The sequence below is a fragment of the Protomyctophum parallelum genome, assembly GCF_964188405.1.
Source record: "Protomyctophum parallelum genome assembly, chromosome: 15".
NCBI classification, from domain to species: Eukaryota; Metazoa; Chordata; class Actinopteri; order Myctophiformes; family Myctophidae; genus Protomyctophum; species Protomyctophum parallelum.
This window is the reverse complement of record NC_139710.1, coordinates 25,124,408-25,143,687: the sequence shown is the minus strand read 5'-3', so window position 1 is coordinate 25,143,687 and position 19,280 is coordinate 25,124,408. Positions and strand designations below refer to the sequence as shown.

The 19,280-nt window shown below is 44.6% G+C and overlaps 1 protein-coding gene across 5 annotated transcripts in view; it reads right to left on the bottom strand.

The window, feature by feature from the left end:
• aebp1b (AE binding protein 1b) overlaps positions 1-19,280 on the bottom strand; it is a 41,675-nt gene that overhangs the window by 1,649 nt on the left and 20,746 nt on the right. The window contains exons 15-22 of one of the 5 annotated variants that reach the window (XM_083784892.1): positions 17,895-18,091; positions 14,273-14,449; positions 13,554-13,723; positions 12,344-12,610; positions 11,469-11,803; positions 9,750-9,889; positions 1,684-1,783; positions 1,089-1,255 (exon numbers count right to left, since the gene is read on the bottom strand). In XM_083784892.1, coding sequence (XP_083641018.1) covers positions 1,089-1,255; positions 1,684-1,783; positions 9,750-9,889; positions 11,469-11,803; positions 12,344-12,610; positions 13,554-13,723; positions 14,273-14,449; positions 17,895-18,091 — 1,553 coding nt within the window. The remainder of the gene's footprint in view (positions 1-1,088; positions 1,256-1,683; positions 1,784-9,749; positions 9,890-11,468; positions 11,804-12,343; positions 12,611-13,553; positions 13,724-14,272; positions 14,450-17,894; positions 18,092-19,280) is intronic. The other 4 variants (XM_083784893.1, XM_083784894.1, XM_083784895.1 and 1 more) reach the window with 4 other exon arrangements.

The following is a 19,280-nucleotide window of genomic DNA, read 5'->3' as shown; positions in this document are numbered from 1 at the left end:
TGTGTGTTTAAAGTGCTCTACATAAACGTTAAAAGTCCATAGACCTGGCTGCCACTCTGTTTAAAGTGCTCTACACAAACATTAAAAGTCCATAGACCTGGCTGCCACTGTACTCTTTCAGCGCCACCTGGTGGTCACCAGTTTAGGCTCTGAGTGCCAATTCTCCCATTATGAAGAAAGAAAGAATTTGTAATTCTATTGTGCATGTCATCACCTGTACACCAGATTAGAGGAATTTTCAAAATATGGATGAAAATAAAATATATATTTATAATATATGAATTCCCAAGGGAGAGACGTCTTGACGCCCGTGGCATCCATTACAAAGACGTCAATTAGACGTCTTGACGTTTTTGGCTACTAAACAGCTAGTGCTCTAAACAAACATTAAAAGTCCATTGGCTGCCACATGACGTCACATTAAAACTAAAGTGTTCTAAACAAACATTAAACAAGCCATAGACTTGGCTGCCACATCATGGCGTAATTCCGAAAGCCAGATGTTGGAGGGGCTAGCACCCCTCAAGAATTGATATTGACCATGATACTGATATGATACTGACCATGATACTGGCATGACATTGACCATGATACTGGCATGTTACTGACCATGATTCTGGCATGATACTAACCATGATACTGATATGATACTGGCATGACATTGACCATGATACTGGCATGTTACTGACAATGATTCTGGCATGATACTAACCATGATACTGATATGATACTGGCATGACATTGACCATGATACTGGCATGTTACTGACCATGATTCTGGCATGATACTAACCATGATACTGATATGATACTGACCATGATACTGGCATGACATTGACCATGATACTGGCATGTTACTGACCATGATTCTGGCATGATACTAACCATGATACTGATATGATACTGACCATGATACTGGCATGACATTGACCATGATACTGGCATGTTACTGACCATGATTCTGGCATGATAATGACCATGATACAGATTACTGACCATCATACTGGCATGACGTTTATGCCAGGTTTCACTACATCTGACTCCCTCTAGGGAGTAGGCAGTAGTAGTGAAGGAGTGGAACAGACTCACTGCTTTGATGCGGTCCCAGTTGGACTTGGCCAAGTTGAAGCTGCAGGCCGTTGCTCCTGGCTCGTAGCCCACCACACACAGCTTGGTCATGGGGGAGAAGCCCTCCGCTCGGACCGTCACCTTGTACTCCCCAGGGTTCAGCAGGCGCCAGTAGTCCCCAGTTTGAGCTAGAGATGCATAGAAGGAACAGAGGGGCTTTGTTTGTACTGGTTTGGCCGAGCATTTGAGAAAGCACATGCTTAAGCTGCACTGCTTATAAAGTTCAATTGTTTAAATTGTGGAACTCTCTCCCGACGGAGAAGGCTCTCGACCCAAAGGTTTGCACGCTGCTGCAAGGGATAGAGAGGGGGAAATAATGGCCGATATATCAGCACAACCAATAGGTTGGGCTCTAATATAATATAACCGGCATTCTACATATATTTTACATCTATTTATTTTATCTATTTTGGGTCAGCATTTACATTAAGTTGGTACTAGACCTACTTTGGGGGGGGGGGGGGCGATGCAATTTTTCAAGCAGGCAGGCAGGCAGGCAGACAGACAGACAGACAGACACAGAGGTTACTGCAATTGATAGATGAGGATAACTAACTTGTGGTGACATCATGGTTGACGCCCTCTACAGAGACTGTGGCGTTTACGATGGCGTTTCCATCCTGGTCCTTCACTATGCCCCGGATGCCACGATGTACCTGTGGGACACACACGGAACACAGTGATTACAACATCTGTCTACAGCAGGTCACTTACCAGTGGTTACAATAACATCTGTCTACAGCAGGTCACTTACCAGTGGTTACAACAACATCTGTCTACAGTAGGTCACTTACCAGTGGTTACAATAACATCTGTCTACAGCAGGTCACTTACCGAGAGACAGCGAAATGCCTTCACGACGTACGACGTACGTCGCGACGTATATTTTTCCGTCGCAACGTATATTCGAGTACGTCCTGGCGTAAATATCAATTCGTCCCGGCAGAACGGACTCGTCGCGGCTATATCTACCCGTTTGCGACCTAGTAGTTTGACTATTCTTTTACGTCGCGACAGAACGGGACACGTCACGGCTATATCTACCCTTCTCGACGTAAAAGGTAATTCGTTGTGGCGTGTGTGGACTCGTCGCAACAGAACGGAACTCGTCGCGGCTATATCTACCCGTTTGCGACGTAATAGTTTGACTTTGTTATATGCCCGGTGCGCGGTGCCCTGCGCGGTGCCCTGCGCTGCCCTACGCCCACCGCGTGCACCTTGCCGGTCCGCCCTGCGCCCTGTGGCCTGGCACGTGTGCACGTGTGCCAGGCCACCGCGTGCACCTTGCCGGTCCGTGGAGCCCTTCGCCGTCCCCAGGCGACCCTGCGTTCCAGAGCTGTCACCCATGCCCACCGAAAATAGCAGATCTACCAGCTCCTCTCCTACATACGGGATGGCCCGACCCGCGTCTGTGGACCCCTGGGGGGGTGTGTGTGTGAGCGTCTGAGCTCCTATCTGTGTGCCTCCCCCCCCCCCCCCCACCCCATGTGGACCCTTGCAGGGGGGGGGGTCGGGGGGTCCCCCTATGCACTTTGTGTAGATGCTGCGTATCGCCTCATACTGAAAAAATTACTATTTTACGCACAGCGCAAGGCAATATGTGATTACGATCGTCCTTCTGGGGGGGGGGGGGGGGGGGCTGGCCTACACAATAGATAACCTACCCTGGCCAACACAATAGATAACCTACAAGGACATATGAATTTAATTTATATACACGGCTATATTAATTTAGCCGATCATCAAAGCTCACCGCGCTCGTATAGCGCATTGACTGTCTGTCTGTCTGTCTGTCTGTCTGTCTGTCTGTCTGTCTGTCTGTCTGTCTGTCTGTCTGTCTGTCTGTGTCTCAATGACTTGCCTTAGGCGGATAATATAGACTATACAAGTACTTTATTAAAGTAAAGTAAAAGAGTGAGTTCTCATTGCGTTCTCTGCGTCGTAGCGCATGCAGATAGGCAGATAGGGGGGGGGGCAGTTCTATAGGCAAGGGCAGAAGGTTCCTATAACGACAGTGGGTGCGTGCCCACCTTAGAGTAGCCTATATATTTTAAGGCACCCGCCCCGCAACTTATTATTATTGGCTTATTATTTTGCCACCAGCGGAGTTGACGGTTGACGCCGTTGTCTAGTATAGACTATAGGCCTGTGCCAGGATGATTTTAAATAAATATGTCTCTGTCTCTGCGTCTCTAGAGCTATAACATATATACTGTAGCACACATCATGTGTGACACATGTGCACACACACACACACACACACACACACACACACACACACACACACCGAGTACTAAGTATAAGTAGCATATAGGGTACGGCTCTAAAAACATTAAATACTGCGGGAGCATTACACTAAACAAAGTTGGATTTGTACATTGCAGAAACGTAACATAACGTAAGTGTTCTTATTATTGTCCGTCTGGGTTTTATAATGCAGTGTGAGTCCGCTCCGCGATAGCCGATCTGCAAGCTCACAACGCGTTGCGCTGATTGACAGTGCACGTGCAGCAGCTACTGTATAAAATTATATTTAAGTAGGCTACTTTTTTGTGTGACGTCTGTGTGTTATTGACTTCTTGTTCCTTAATGTGCAGGTTTATCAGAGCGATATAGTGCAGCTGTGAGTGAGTAGGCCTATAGCTGCTGCTGCTGCGTCCGTGCACCAATAGAGCGACCGCGGCAGCGGCACGTATGCTTGAAATATTAAATAAAAATATGTTGGGCTTCCGGGCGTCCGTTTCTGGACTGTACCAACGGGCTTAGGGCCGGACGGTCCCTTAACTCCACGGGCCCCTATATTTTAGGCCCGTGCAGGGCTCTAGTGTGTGTGTGTGTGTGTGTGTGTGTGTGTGTGTGTGTGTGTGTGTGTGTGTGTGTGTGTGTGTGTGTGTGTGTGTGTGTGTGTGTGTGTGTGTGTGTGTGTGTGTGTGTGTGTGTGTGTGTGTCGCATGCGTGCGTAAAGTTAGTAGGCTATCAGAAGCAGCAACCATGCAGAGCTATACCAATCAGATTAAATAGGCTATATGCCTTAAACGTTTGACAAGCAATATTAAAAATACAAATCCACAAGCTCGAAAACCACCTGACGGGCCGCCCAAACGGGTCCGGGGACCCCCGGGCGGTACGGGTCACCGTGGACCCTTGGGGATCAAGGGGGGCCACGGGTGTCCACGTTTGCGGAGACGCTGCCTTCATATTAGCCTACTTAAATAACAAGCAGCTGATCTACAATTGACAATTTGACATGTCATTGCGTCGTATTCTGTCTTTCTTTCACGCACGCACGCACGCAGACATGTCACAGACCACCACATAACCATATTTGTATGGCCATATCGTTTATAGGCCTTATAGCTGAATAGCGCCGGCCGTCGGGGGTTCATTTGGTTCCAACCGTCCCATTATGGTCAACACTTATGATATGCTATTGCATTCTTCCAACTAAAGATTTAAATATTAATCTGAAAAAATGACATGGCACGGACTGGCTCAGAAAATCTCCCTGCATCATTATATCAAAACCAGGCCTATACTGAATGTAGGCAATTGAATTCCATGACTTTTGTTTCAATCAACTGAACTAGACCAATAAAATAGTAGGCTAGTATTTATGTTTTTCGTTAATAATAATGCATGCTAATTATTATTGAACGGTAAGTACGCTGGTATGTATACGCTATGGTACACTATAAGCTTGTAGATCTGTTTATTTTAAGCATGCCGCCGCATTCTGTCAGAATCTCGTGTGTGTTATTATTGAACCATTTCATTTCATGTCTGTCTGTCTGTCTGTCTGTCTGTCTGTCTGTCTGTCTGTCTGTCTGTCTGTCTGTCGGCATCTGATCTACAAGCTCACGCATCGCAGCGGACAGCGGTTGATTATCGCTGGGCCGCAGCGGGTCTATATCGCCTAATGTATCATACAGCGAATGAAAGCAAACGTGTGTGTGTGTGTGTGTGTGTGTGTGTGTGTGTGTGTGTGTGTGTGTGTGTGTGTGTGTGTGTGTGTAGCGTGTGCGTGTGCGTGCGAACTTCATGACAGTGGTGCAGCATTACATTGTATTTTGATTTGAAATAAATAATGATGAATAGATGTCTATACTGTTGCTTGTGTGTGTGTTATGCTATAGGGTTAGCTGGAACACACGCCCTGTATGATCTGTGGTGCGCATCTACAAGCTCCAAGTGTTGCGTCCACATGCAGCGCGTTGTGAGCTTGCAGATCGTCGGTGCCCCACTATAGAGAGATGGTAGGGTAGTGCCCAAGCCTATTCCTATATGATCTGTGGCTATATTAAAGGCCTTTTATGTGATCTCACATAATGTGCGAGTCAGAGCTAACGTTACTCAATGATCATTTGCGTCTGATTGATATCACAGCACAGCGTGTGCTGAGAGAGAGAGAGAGAGAGAGGGGGGGGGGGGGGGGGGGGGTGTGTATGCTCCGTTCATTGGCTCTATATGCCGTGCGAGACAGGATGATTTTAAATAAATATGTCTGTCTCTGCGTCTCTAGAGCTATAACATATAGCACACATGTGTGCACATGTGATGTGTGTGCGCGCGCACACACACACACACACACACACACACACACACACACACACACACACACACACACACACACACACACATACACACACGAGATTCTGACTAAAATAAACAGATCTACAAGCTTATAGTGTACCTTAGCGTACATACCAGCGTACTTACCGTTCAATAATAATTAGCATGTATTATTATTAACGAAAAACATAAATACTAGCCTACTATTTTATTGGTCTATAGTTGTTTGAAACAAAATGGTTGCTGCTTCTGATTAGTTACTAACTTTATTAGACCAATTTAAAATAGTATTAGATGTTTTTCGTTAATAATAACTTATGCTAATTATTACTGAACCATTTTAGATGTTTATATTTCACCAACAGGCATGATAATGCATTTATACTGGCAGAATAGGCCAGTGGCCACCGGCTGGCGCAGTACGGCACAATCACAGCTCAGTCCATTTTAATATCATAGCGCAATTCCATGTTTATATACATCTGCTGGTGGGGGGTGCTGCTATATGTTGATTGCCCATTTGTATAACACATTATATAATATAGGTGCTTGTATGGTGCGTGTATATAATAGGCCTACATTTAAATGACCACATTTAACACACACACACACACACACACACACACACACACACTAGAGCCCTGCACGGGCCTAAAATATAGGGGCCCGTGGAGTTAAGGGACCGTCCGGCCCTAAGCCCGTTGGTACAGTCCAGAAACGGACGCCCGGAAGCCCAACATATTTTTATTTAATATTTCAAGCATACGTGCCGCTGCCGCGGTCGCTCTATTGGTGCACGGACGCAGCAGCAGCAGCTATAGGCCTACTCACTCACAGCTGCACTATATCGCTCTGATAAACCTGCACATTAAGGAACAAGAAGTCAATAACACACAGACGTCACACAAAAAAGTAGCCTACTTAAATATAATTTTATACAGTAGCTGCTGCACGTGCACTGTCAATCAGCGCAACGCGTTGTGAGCTTGCAGATCGGCTATCGCGGAGCGGACTCACACTGCATTATAAAACCCAGACGGACAATAATAAGAACACTTACGTTATGTTACGTTTCTGCAATGTACAAATCCAACTTTGTTTAGTGTAATGCTCCCGCAGTATTTAATGTTTTTAGAGCCGTACCCTATATGCTACTTATACTTAGTACTCGGTGTGTGTGTGTGTGTGTGTGTGTGTGTGTGTGTGTGTGTGTGTGTGTGTGTGTGTGTGTGTGTGTGTGTGTGTGTGTGTGTGTGCACATGTGTCACACATGATGTGTGCTACAGTATATATGTTATAGCTCTAGAGACGCAGAGACAGAGACATATTTATTTAAAATCATCCTGGCACAGGCCTATAGTCTATACTAGACAACGGCGTCAACCGTCAACTCCGCTGGTGGCAAAATAATAAGCCAATAATAATAAGTTGCGGGGCGGGTGCCTTAAAATATATAGGCTACTCTAAGGTGGGCACGCACCCACTGTCGTTATAGGAACCTTCTGCCCTTGCCTATAGAACTGCCCCCCCCCCTATCTGCCTATCTGCATGCGCTACGACGCAGAGAACGCAATGAGAACTCACTCTTTTACTTTACTTTAATAAAGTACTTGTAGTCTATATTATCCGCCTAAGGCAAGTCATTGAGACACAGACAGACAGACAGACAGACAGACAGACAGACAGACAGACAGACAGACAGACAGACAGACAGACAGACAGACAGACAGACAGACAGACAGTCAATGCGCTATACGAGCGCGGTGAGCTTTGATGATCGGCTAAATTAATATAGCCGTGTATATAAATTAAATTCATATGTCCTTGTAGGTTATCTATTGTGTTGGCCAGGGTAGGTTATCTATTGTGTAGGCCAGCCCCCCCCCCCCCCCCCCCAGAAGGACGATCGTAATCACATATTGCCTTGCGCTGTGCGTAAAATAGTAATTTTTTCAGTATGAGGCGATACGCAGCATCTACACAAAGTGCATAGGGGGACCCCCCGACCCCCCCCCCCCTGCAAGGGTCCACATGGGGTGGGGGGGGGGGGGGGGAGGCACACAGATAGGAGCTCAGACGCTCACACACACACCCCCCCAGGGGTCCACAGACGCGGGTCGGGCCATCCCGTATGTAGGAGAGGAGCTGGTAGATCTGCTATTTTCGGTGGGCATGGGTGACAGCTCTGGAACGCAGGGTCGCCTGGGGACGGCGAAGGGCTCCACGGACCGGCAAGGTGCACGCGGTGGCCTGGCACACGTGCACACGTGCCAGGCCACAGGGCGCAGGGCGGACCGGCAAGGTGCACGCGGTGGGCGTAGGGCAGCGCAGGGCACCGCGCAGGGCACCGCGCACCGGGCATATAACAAAGTCAAACTATTACGTCGCAAACGGGTAGATATAGCCGCGACGAGTTCCGTTCTGTTGCGACGAGTCCACACACGCCACAACGAATTACCTTTTACGTCGAGAAGGGTAGATATAGCCGTGACGTGTCCCGTTCTGTCGCGACGTAAAAGAATAGTCAAACTACTAGGTCGCAAACGGGTAGATATAGCCGCGACGAGTCCGTTCTGCCGGGACGAATTGATATTTACGCCAGGACGTACTCGAATATACGTTGCGACGGAAAAATATACGTCGCGACGTACGTCGTGAAGGCATTTCGCTCCACCTGCACTTACCAGTGGTTACAACAACATCTGTCTACAGCAGGTCACTTACCAGTGGTTACAATAACATCTGTCTACAGCAGGTCACTTACCAGTGGTTACAATAACATCTGTCTACAGCAGGTCACTTACCAGTGGTTACAATAACATCTGTCTACAGCAGGTCACTTACCAGTGGTTACAATAACATCTGTCTACAGCAGGTCACTTACCAGTGGTTACAATAACATCTGTCTATTCTACAGCAGGTAACTTACCAGTGGTTACAATAACATCTGTCTACAGCAGGTCACTTACCAGTGGTTACAATAACATCTGTCTATTCTACAGCAGGTCACTTACCAGTGGTTACAATAACATCTGTCTACAGCAGGTCACTTACCAGTGGTTACAATAACATCTGTCTATTCTACAGCAGGTCACTTACCAGTGGTGGAAACTGAAGTAACCAAGTACTCTTGATGTATTTGTACTTGAGTATGTTTTGTTTACTTCTACTCTACTACATCTCATAAGCAAATATTGTACTTTAACTCCACTATTATTTGAAAACTTTAGTTACTTTGTAGATTTTGATTATTATTACAAAACATACATTAACCACTTCAGCCCTATATACTGTACATTTTGATCATTTGAGCTCACAATGTGTCGCAATGGTTTTACTTATAGTGTAACCTGTCAAATAGGGAGTGGCAAAAGTCAACCCCAATGTCACACAGTTTGGTGAATATGGCATGCAAGCCTATATGCAATAAAAATAAAATTGAATTACATTCCGCGAACAGTTGGGGCAGCAGGTTAAGCACCTTAGATGTTGCATTTGTACATGTTCAGAGCTATTCAGAGGCACCGTGTGCCGTGCTCACCACCATGGGGCAAAAGACCTTAAGCTCTTGTAGATTGAAAATGTCAGAATCGATAAATACATCTACGTAAGTCTTAGGCTACTCTGTACTCTTCCCCCCCCCCTCTACACCAAACCTCTTTGTCGTAAATAGAGGGTATGAGCTTGCATAAACTAAAGTGAGTGTCAAAGTGAGTAACTTAACGTTGTTTAATGCAAACAGGTAGGACTTTTCTGTTTGGATGTATGGGCTGTCAAGGCCAGAAAGTAGTTTTTTGCCACACAGTAGGCGCTCCCGCATAACTTCCGGGTATGATGATGATGTCGCGCACATAGCCTAGCCAAGCTACAAGCTCACAACGCCTCCTATGTGGCCTTTTTCGACTACTGTCCCCCTCAGAATAGCTCTGAGGACCCTCTCAGATCAGAATACAGAGCAATGTAACACTTATTTTAACAAAACATTTGACTTACTGCACTTTGAACCAGCTACTGTGAAGGTTTTATTGGGCACACAGCTCACTGGTGACCCACCTGTTCTATGAAGGTCAGCATGGCCTCTCTGTTCTTGACCCATTCATAAGATAATTCACTCTGATGGGGAAACTTATCGCAGCCCAGGAACACAGACAGCTCAAAACAGTTGGTGTGCAGGTAGCTGAAATCATTCATACCTGTTGAGACAGACAGACAGACAGACTAGTTAGACAACATTAGTAACATTACACTATTACTTTTAGCATTTTTGTTAGTGTCACGACCCGTGACATGTGTTGGTTTTCATGTTTTCCAGTTATGGTTTGTGTTATACTTTTCTGTTGTGTTCCTCTGATTTATATTATACTTATACTATACTATGAAGTATTGTGTTCTTGTTTTCCTAGTTCCTGTTTGAGTTTTGCATTACCCTTGTGTGCTTTTATTTTGTAGAATTGTTCATAGTGTTTCCTGCCTGCCTTGTCAACCTGTGCTGTGATTAGCCTAGTGTTTCCACCTTGTCCTGTTTGTTCCCCAGCCTATCACAGTGTTGTTCACCTGTGCCTGTGTGTATTTATCCCAGTGTTTCCTTGCTAGTTCATTGTGGTATGTTGCGTGTGTCTTTTCTTGACACCTTTTGTGCTTACAGTGTTTTTGTTTGTATACTATAGTTCTTTTGAGTTATTAAACCTTTTGAAATGACCTGCTCTGCCTCTGCCTCCTCCTGCATTTGGGTCCTACAAACTCTCCTGACTTAACCGTGACAGTTAATTTGAGAGGGAAAGTACATGTATTAATGAACTGTGTGCATGTGTGTGTGTGTGTGTGTGTGTGTGTGTGTGTGTGTGCGTGTGTGTGTGTGTGTGTGTGATGTCATGCGACATGCAGATATAGCCTGACAATTGTAAACAGCTCTATATAATCAGGCGTCTTTCCAGACTCACTGAAAATGGCTGTGGCCCCCTACTCAAGAAATACAACCTTGATCTCTGTGCTTTGTTACTGAGCTATTTCTAATTCAGCACTAGAATTGCTTTTTATGTAGTCATAGCACTTTATAGTATGTGTAGCATAGTTTATTCATATAGTTTCATTATATAGATATATTCCACTGTTATGTTCTTAGCTTACGCATGTTTCATGATAACTACTTTTTATGTATGTGATGTATTGCCATGCTTTTTGTTCTTGCTTATTGTAAATCGCTCTGGATAAGCTAAATGTTAAGCTAAATGCCTAAATTGTAATCTGCCCTTTCTGGTTACGGTCTTAGAAAAAATATCTTCAATTGGATTTGTACATAGGCCTACTACTGTACAGAACAATAAGGTGAATAACAAATGGTTTCATGGAAAAGGATCTTAGCTCATTCTGGGCGGGATCCCCTTTTGGTGTTTTAGGCATTATGTTATACTTTAGCTATTGAAAGATAGCAGATCTACAAGCTCATAGTGAGTGCCGCGCTATGAAATTCTACGTAGGTCTGCTATTTTTTTTTTATCGTGAAAATGTGCAGTTGGGGGTCGGTGGCCAATTTCATAAAATGTTTGGGGTCCTTGACATGAAATATTGAGAACCACTGACATAGAAACATTTTTCAGAAAGAAATACATTTAAAAAAGACATATTTCTAATTTCGACGTCAGGCCTAAATGGGTCCGTTTGTCCGATGACATTTTGTCCATTGCCGGAGCACGGAACGGTCGCTGTGGTGTGGAACCAACCGGTTCCACTACAAAAACCAACCGCTATACAAAAACAAAACGGCCTCCTTACTGCCGCTGACTGGCTTCCACTTGGCCCGCTGCACGATCCCCAGGCCGCCGGCGGCGGCGTCCCCGTGGCAGGAGCCGTGGTAGGTGTGGGTCATGGTCAGGTGGGTGGAGGCGTAGGAGATGGCCAGCCACCTGAACAGAGACTCGTCTGGGATGGCTCTGGGCTCGTCCTCCGCCTCCGCGGGGGGGCCCGCTCCTCCTCTGCCTCGGTCGTCCTCCTCTTCCTCTCGGTGTCCGTAGCCCTGTTCGTGTTCGTAGCCCTGTCCGTGGTCCTGTCCGTGGTCCTGTCCGTGGTCGTAGCCCTGTCCCTGGTCGTACCCGTGTCCATGGTCGTACCTATAGGGCTCAACAAAGAAACAAAATGAAACAGAGGGGCCATATTTTCTTTATACTTCTTCATTTATTTATACTTTGACAAACAACGCGATGCGTTGAGCGCTTGTAGAAATCTAGATTATAAATTTTTTCTTATTGAGATATTGTCAGATATCGTCCACTACTTCCATATTCACTAAACACACCTTGTCTGCCAGAATGCCTTCCAATGGATATGAACATAATATCTGACTCCAAGTTGCAGCAATTCATTATTGAGTGAGTACAAGTGGTGGGAAAAGTACTCGCATGTTTTACTTTTAATACTGCAATGTAGAAATACTGTTACAAGTAAAAGTCCGGAATTCAAAATGTACTTAAAGTACTCATTGCGTAGAATGTCACATTTTACAAGCTCAAAATGTTGAAAAAATATTTTGAAAATAGCCGATCTACGAGCTCACAATGCGACGAATACATGAAACGTGAAATAGGCTTTTTACAAGCATTCTAATTTCTAGGGCTAGGAGCCCCCCTCTGGATGAACTCTCATACTCGTACCCGTGTCCTCGGTCGTACCCGTGTCCTTGGTCGTACCCGTGTCCTTGGTCGTACCCGTGCCCCTGGTCGTACCCGTGCCCCCCCTGGTCGTATCGGCGGCGCTCGTAGGCGGGGTCGTAGCCGCGCTCGTAGCCTCGGTCGTAGCCGCGCTCCCGCCACTCCTGCTCGGGGTCAACGTAGCCCCTGCTCCTCCAGTCCTCCTCAGGGCGCTCCTCGTCGTAGCCCCTCCCCCACTCCGTCACGTCGACGCCCTCCTCCTCCTCGTACCTGCGAAGGAGCGACCGACCACTTAAACACAGGGTTCCCCAGGGGTCTGTTTTTATGACACAGGCCCAAAATAGGCATGCTATCATGCTAGCTGTCTCTCATAGCCAGAATATTATAGATTTCTACCTAGCGATATGTATGGTGACATCTACATTGACATTGATTAAAGCTAAATGAAATGTCACAACTGAAGAAAAAAAAACGTTTGACAGGGCTCAATGTGGCAAAGTTTTAATGTGTGATTTGTTGAAACAGTGTGAAAGGAGCCCCCCACTAGCGCCCATTCCTAAACAATTAACATGATATATAAAATGATGATGTTCTAGTTAATATTGTTCCTGCTGTTCTACCCAGGTGAAGAAGTCACTGATTGAGGCTTTAACCTTTGCTCTTATAAAATATCATGAGCATGTGGACGCTAGGGTTCATGTAGATGCTAGGATTCATGTAGACGCTAGGGTTCATGTGGACGCTAGGGTTCATGTGGATGCTAGGATTCAAGATGTGGACGCTAGGGTTCATGTGGACGCTAGGGATCACGTGGATGCTAGGATTCAAGATGTGGACGCTAGGGTTCATGTGGATGCTAGGATTCAAGATGTGGACGCTAGGGTTCATGTGGATGCTAGGGTTCATGTGGACGCTAGGCTTCATGTGGACGCTAGGGTTCACGTGGATGCTAGGATTTGTGTAGACGCTAGGGTTCATGTGGACGCTAGGGTTCATGTGGACGCTAGGGTTCATGTGGATGCTAGGATTCAAGATGTGGACTCTAGGGTTCATGTGGACGCTAGGGTTCATGTGGATGCTAGGGTTTGTGTGGTTAAAGATTTAGAAAATGTGTTTTGCAGCGCACATGAAAACTAGGAAGGAGAATGCTGGAGAAATGACGAGAATGAATCATATGCAGGAGACAGACAGACAGACAGACAGACAGACGTACTGTCTCTTCCTGCGGCTGTGAGGTGTCATGCTGCTGGCGGCGGTGCTGAGGCTGGGCCGGTGGTTGTCGTAGGGATAGGCCACCAGCCGCTCTCCTCCCTGCAGGTTGGCTCCTAGGACAAACGGGTGGCTCTTCATCCAGGACATGATGGCTCTGGTCTCCACGGCGATCTGGACGGAAAACACCAGCAGCATGACGACAACATCATCACAAACTCTGTCACAATTACCATATAATCGCCTAATCGTAATTATTGGAGATAATCGTATTTTTGTGGGTTTTCTTTTTGCATAACCCCTGTAATCGTTTCCATGTGTCTAGAAATAGATTCATAGATTTTGAAACATTTGTAGAAAACTGTGGAAATAGCAGATCTACGAGCTCACAGAGCATTGCGATGCGACGCACGCACGCGCACATGCACGCACACACACAGATATATCGTTTGGCTGATATATCAAACATTATTTGACTTTTTGTTATCAGCAATTATACACCCAATGAGTCCTTGTTTTTAAGCACTTTCAGCCTGACACACACACACACACACACACACACACACACACACACACACACACACATACACACACACACACACACACACACACACACACACACACACACACACACACACACACACACACACACACACACACACACACACACACACACACACACACACACACACACACACACACACACACATTCTCAGAGCTTACAGAGCTGTTGGTCTCCAGTTCCAGAGGTATGGGCACATGGTGGTTGGCAACGAGTTTGGGCACCATGCCCTTGTCCTCGGCGTCCCACAGGGTACTGCTGAGGTCAGGGAAGTTCTGGAAGATGTCGAAGCCCTCCTCCGTGAACTGACCCGTGGTCCACCCACTCAACTCTGACCCCTGGGACAGCACATGACCAGCAATGAGGGACCCATTTAACTTTCTGGGTATTCAAAAATAACAGATCTATACAATGATCTCACAAGCTTAAGGAAACATTTTGTCTCCACTCCATATACATTTCCACATAACCTAACTCATCTTACTTGATAAACTGGTCATTAAATGATCAGTTTATCAAGTAAGATGAGTTTGTTTCATTATGTTTGAAGGACCACATTTTGGTCCTTCAAACTCTCTGTGGCATAATGAAACAAAGGCATTAGTTAATTTTGACTTGATGTGTATAAAAGTGTATAAAAGGTGATACAATCAAACAAAAATATATCAATAATAATAATAGAATTTGCTCACAGTAGAGTGATACATATATCACTGTCTTTATCCAATTTTTCGATTTTGAAAAGATGTGCAAATTTGGGCATTTTCCTATACAATGCCTAAAACTTGTAATACAATAAATCAGGGGTCGGCAACCTTTTTGACTTGAAGTGCCATATGCGTGTTTTTATTTTCTTGAGGGTCATTGTGCCAACATTATGTTGAATTATGACACCTCATAAAAAATAAAACCCATTCCAACAGATGTTGATTGTCCATAAATATAACAACCTTTCTTTCATCTCCCAGACTCCATCCCCAGTCAGAGTTCAGTTTGAATGAATGTAGAATTGTGCAGGATTTGCATGCATTTGAGAGAGCTTCATTTAATGTTCTTTTTAAAAGAAAAATCCTCTCACTCACACTTACGCCAGTGTGTGCCAGTGATCACCAAACTTGACTATTGTAACTCCCTCCTTAGTGGCCTACCGGCATGTGCACTTAAACCTCTCCAACTGATCCAAAATGCTGCAGCTCACTTGGTCTTCAACCAGCCAAAATTCTCACACGTCTACCCCCTTCTCCACTCCCTTTATTGGCTCTCGGTCGCTGCCCGCACAGAATACAAAACTCTGATGCTGGCATTCAAAGCAACCAAAGGTATGGCTCCCCCATATCTTGCAAGTATGATCGAACCCTACAAACAAGCTGGAAGTATCTTCACTAAAAACGCCGGGGCAACGCTCCACACGTCCCAAACTCTTCTCCCTTCTGTCTCCAAAACTGGAAATGGAATACACTTTCTATTACAATCAGAACTGCAGCCTCACTCCCAATCTTCCGCCGTAGTCTGAAAACCCACCTTTTCAGACTCCATCATGGCCCGTAGCACTTACCCTATACCCCCTTAGATAGAACTTTATGTAGACTTAGATAGCATTTAGCACTAGAATTGCACTTTATGTATAGTCATAGCACTTCATAGTATATAATACTATACATATTATGTATAGTATAGTATGGTATGTATAGTTTATATGTATAGTTTTCATTATATAGATATTCCACTGTTATGTTCTTAGCTTACGCATGTTTCATGATAACTATGTTTTATGTATGTGAGGTATTGCCATGCTTTTGTGTTCTTGCTTATTGTAAGTCGCTCTGGATTTTCTTTCTTACCTTTATTTATACTCGGAATACAGTTGAGAGCAAGCCCTCATTTTCAACGTAGCTCTTTGGATTAAGAGCGTCTACTAAATGCCTTAATTGCCTCAATGGTCTCGCTCCTTCCTACCTACATGACTGCCTGCCTAAATATGTCCCAAACCGCCCCCTAAGGTCTTCCACTGCTGGCCTGCTCGCTTTGCCTAAAAAAATGGCAACTAAAAAATACGGGGAAGCAGCTTTTTGCTTATACGGGCCGACGGCATGGAACAAACTCCCACTGTACCTTCGACAGGCAGCCTCTGTAGACATTTTTAAAGCACTCAAGACCCACTTCTACACCCTTGCTTTTAATTGATATTTTATTTTTTGTTATTCATGTCCTCACTGTATTGCATTACTGCTTGTTTTTTAATGTTTATGCCTTTTGCTTTTCTTTTCTTTTTTTCTCCATTGCTCTGTAAAGCACTTTGAGCTGCATTTCATGTCATGAAAGGTGCTATACAAATAAAGTTGTATTATTATTATTATAAATTGTAAATTGTGCCAATGTTGGCACCCGTGCCTAAGGTTGCCTACCCTTGCAATAAATCGTTTTATTCATGTAAGTAACCATGGGGAAGTTTCATGGTATTTCTTGAAATGTTTCATCCTATAAATATGAAAAAGCTACTCCTGTGGAATATATTTACTTATATTTACCTTATAAACAATTTAACCCATTTTGGGCGGGTTCCCCTTTTGATGTTTTAAGCATTATGTTATACTTTAACTATTGAAAAATAGCAGATCTGCTATTTTTGGAAAATCGTGAAAATGTGTCGCAAATTTGGAATATATATTCTTTCAGAGCATGCGTTTTAAACTCAAATCTTCGCTTCTGGGGGGTCCCTGGAACATATCTTTTTTAGATGAGGGTCGGAGGCCCAATACAGATAATTCTGGGGGTCCTTGACGTGAATACGGGGAAGCAGCTTTTTGCTTATACGGGCCGACGGCATGGAACAAACTCCCACTGTACCTTCGACAGGCAGCCTCTGTAGACATTTTTAAAGCACTCAAGACCCACTTCTACACCCTTGCTTTTAATTGATATTTAATTTTTTGTTATTCATGTCCTCACTGTATTGCATTACTGCTTGTTTTTTAATGTTTATGCCTTTTGCTTTTCTTTTCTTTTTTTCTCCATTGCTCTGTAAAGCACTTTGAGCTGCATTTCATGTCATGAAAGGTGCTATACAAATAAAGTTGTATTATTATTATTATAAATTGTAAATTGTGCCAATGTTGGCACCCGTGCCTAAGGTTGCCTACCCTTGCAATAAATCGTTTTATTCATGTAAGTAACCATGGGGAAGTTTCATGGTATTTCTTGAAATGTTTCATCCTATAAATATGAAAAAGCTACTCCTGTGGAATATATTTACTTATATTTACCTTATAAACAATTTAACCCATTTTGGGAGGGTTCCCCTTTTGATGTTTTAAGCATTATGTTATACTTTAACTATTGAAAAATAGCAGATCTGCTATTTTTGGAAAATCGTGAAAATGTGTCGCAAATTTGGAATATATATTCTTTCAGAGCATGCGTTTTAAACTCAAATCTTCGCTTCTGGGGGGTCCCTGGAACATATCTTTTTTAGATGAGGGTCGGAGGCCCAATACAGATAATTCTGGGGGTCCTTGACGTGAAAAAGGTTGAGCACCAATATAGAAACATAGGTTTTTCAGAAAACCGAAGACATTAGAAGACATGTTTTAAATCGTTTTCAGGTCTAAATGGGTTAGAGATATGGCTTTGCCCACTCATTTCACAATTAGATCTGGCTCATCTGGACTCTGAGCTCTGCTTCTCAGTTCAGAGGGTTTTTTTAGCACGACAAACTGATCGACGCTATAAGCAAATATATAAGTGGCTTCTGGAGAAACCCCCCACAGTATATACTACACCAACCGCTTGGAAGGCCCTCTGGTGTCCGTCGGGGTTGAGCGAGGGCACCAGGTGGATGCGGACCCCCTCCACCAGCCTGGTGGCGCGGGGGTTCCTGTCCTTGTACTCCTTGCACAGGTACTGCATGAGGAGCAGCAGCATCTCGCGGCCCACCGCCTCGTTGCCGTGGAGACCCGCCGTGAAGCGGAACTCCGGCTCGCCTGGGGAGACGAAAAAAAAAGAAGAAAAAAAACATGCCGTGCCGTGAGAGGTTTAGTTATAGTTCCTTTGAAAAGTCATAATGCAAAGTTAACCCATTTAGGCCCGACGTCGAAGTTTTTTTAAATGTCTTTTTTTCTCCGAGAAACCTCGTGTTTCTATATCAGTGGTTCTCAATATTTTCATGTCAAGAACCCCAAAAAATGTATTTGGCCGCCGACCCCCATCTGAAAATATGTCATTCCAGGGACCTCCCCCAGAAGCAAAGATTTGAGTTAAAAACGTTTGCTCTGAAAGAATGTATATATTCAAGGAATGCGCCACATTTTCAAGATTTAAAAAAAATAGCAGACCTGCAAGCTCGTAGCGGCACCGAGTGCCGCACTACGAGCTTGTACATCTGCTATAGAACCGGGAGCAAAACAATGTGATTGGGGGCGGGGCATCCCTATAGTATCAATATTATATCCAGATCATGATATTAGACTGGATATAATTGTCTGTGATTTTGGATACTGTACTGTTGTGATATGGCATAAACGTGTTCTATAAAACTATAGGTATCGGATCAGATACTCAAAATCAAATGATCGGAATCGGATCGGGACATCCCTACATATATAATAAAGTCCACGGTTACCGTATTTCCATTCCGGGACTCTTACACATACAGTAACAAGTAGTAACCTATATCTCTTAACATAAAGGGACGGTATATATAAATAGTACTAAATAGCCTGGGGTGCATACTTAGTTTAGACTAGTCATTGGTTAGACATGGGTTAAGGTTATGGTTTACTATAGGTGTGCTGCCCCCGTGGGAGGTTAGGTTTAGGGTGAGGGTTTGAGTAAACCGTCTAAACCAAGTACTGCACCCAAATAGCCTATATGATAGGTAGCATATACTTTGATATATGAGGCCTCGAGCTTGTCGGTTGTTTTTCTCAGTCTTTTGTAAATCCAAGTGAACAATTGTTTTTGGCGGCGGCGAACGAAAAAAGAAAAGCGATGAAAGATGCCTAAAATGAGGCAGGCACCACGTGTCCGCTGACACCCTAGAAGCGACCGACCGACAGACAGACAGACAGACAGACCGACAGACCGACAGACCGACAGACCGACAGACCGACAGACAGAAAGACAGACAGACCGACAGACAGACAGACCGACAGACAGACAGACCGACAGACC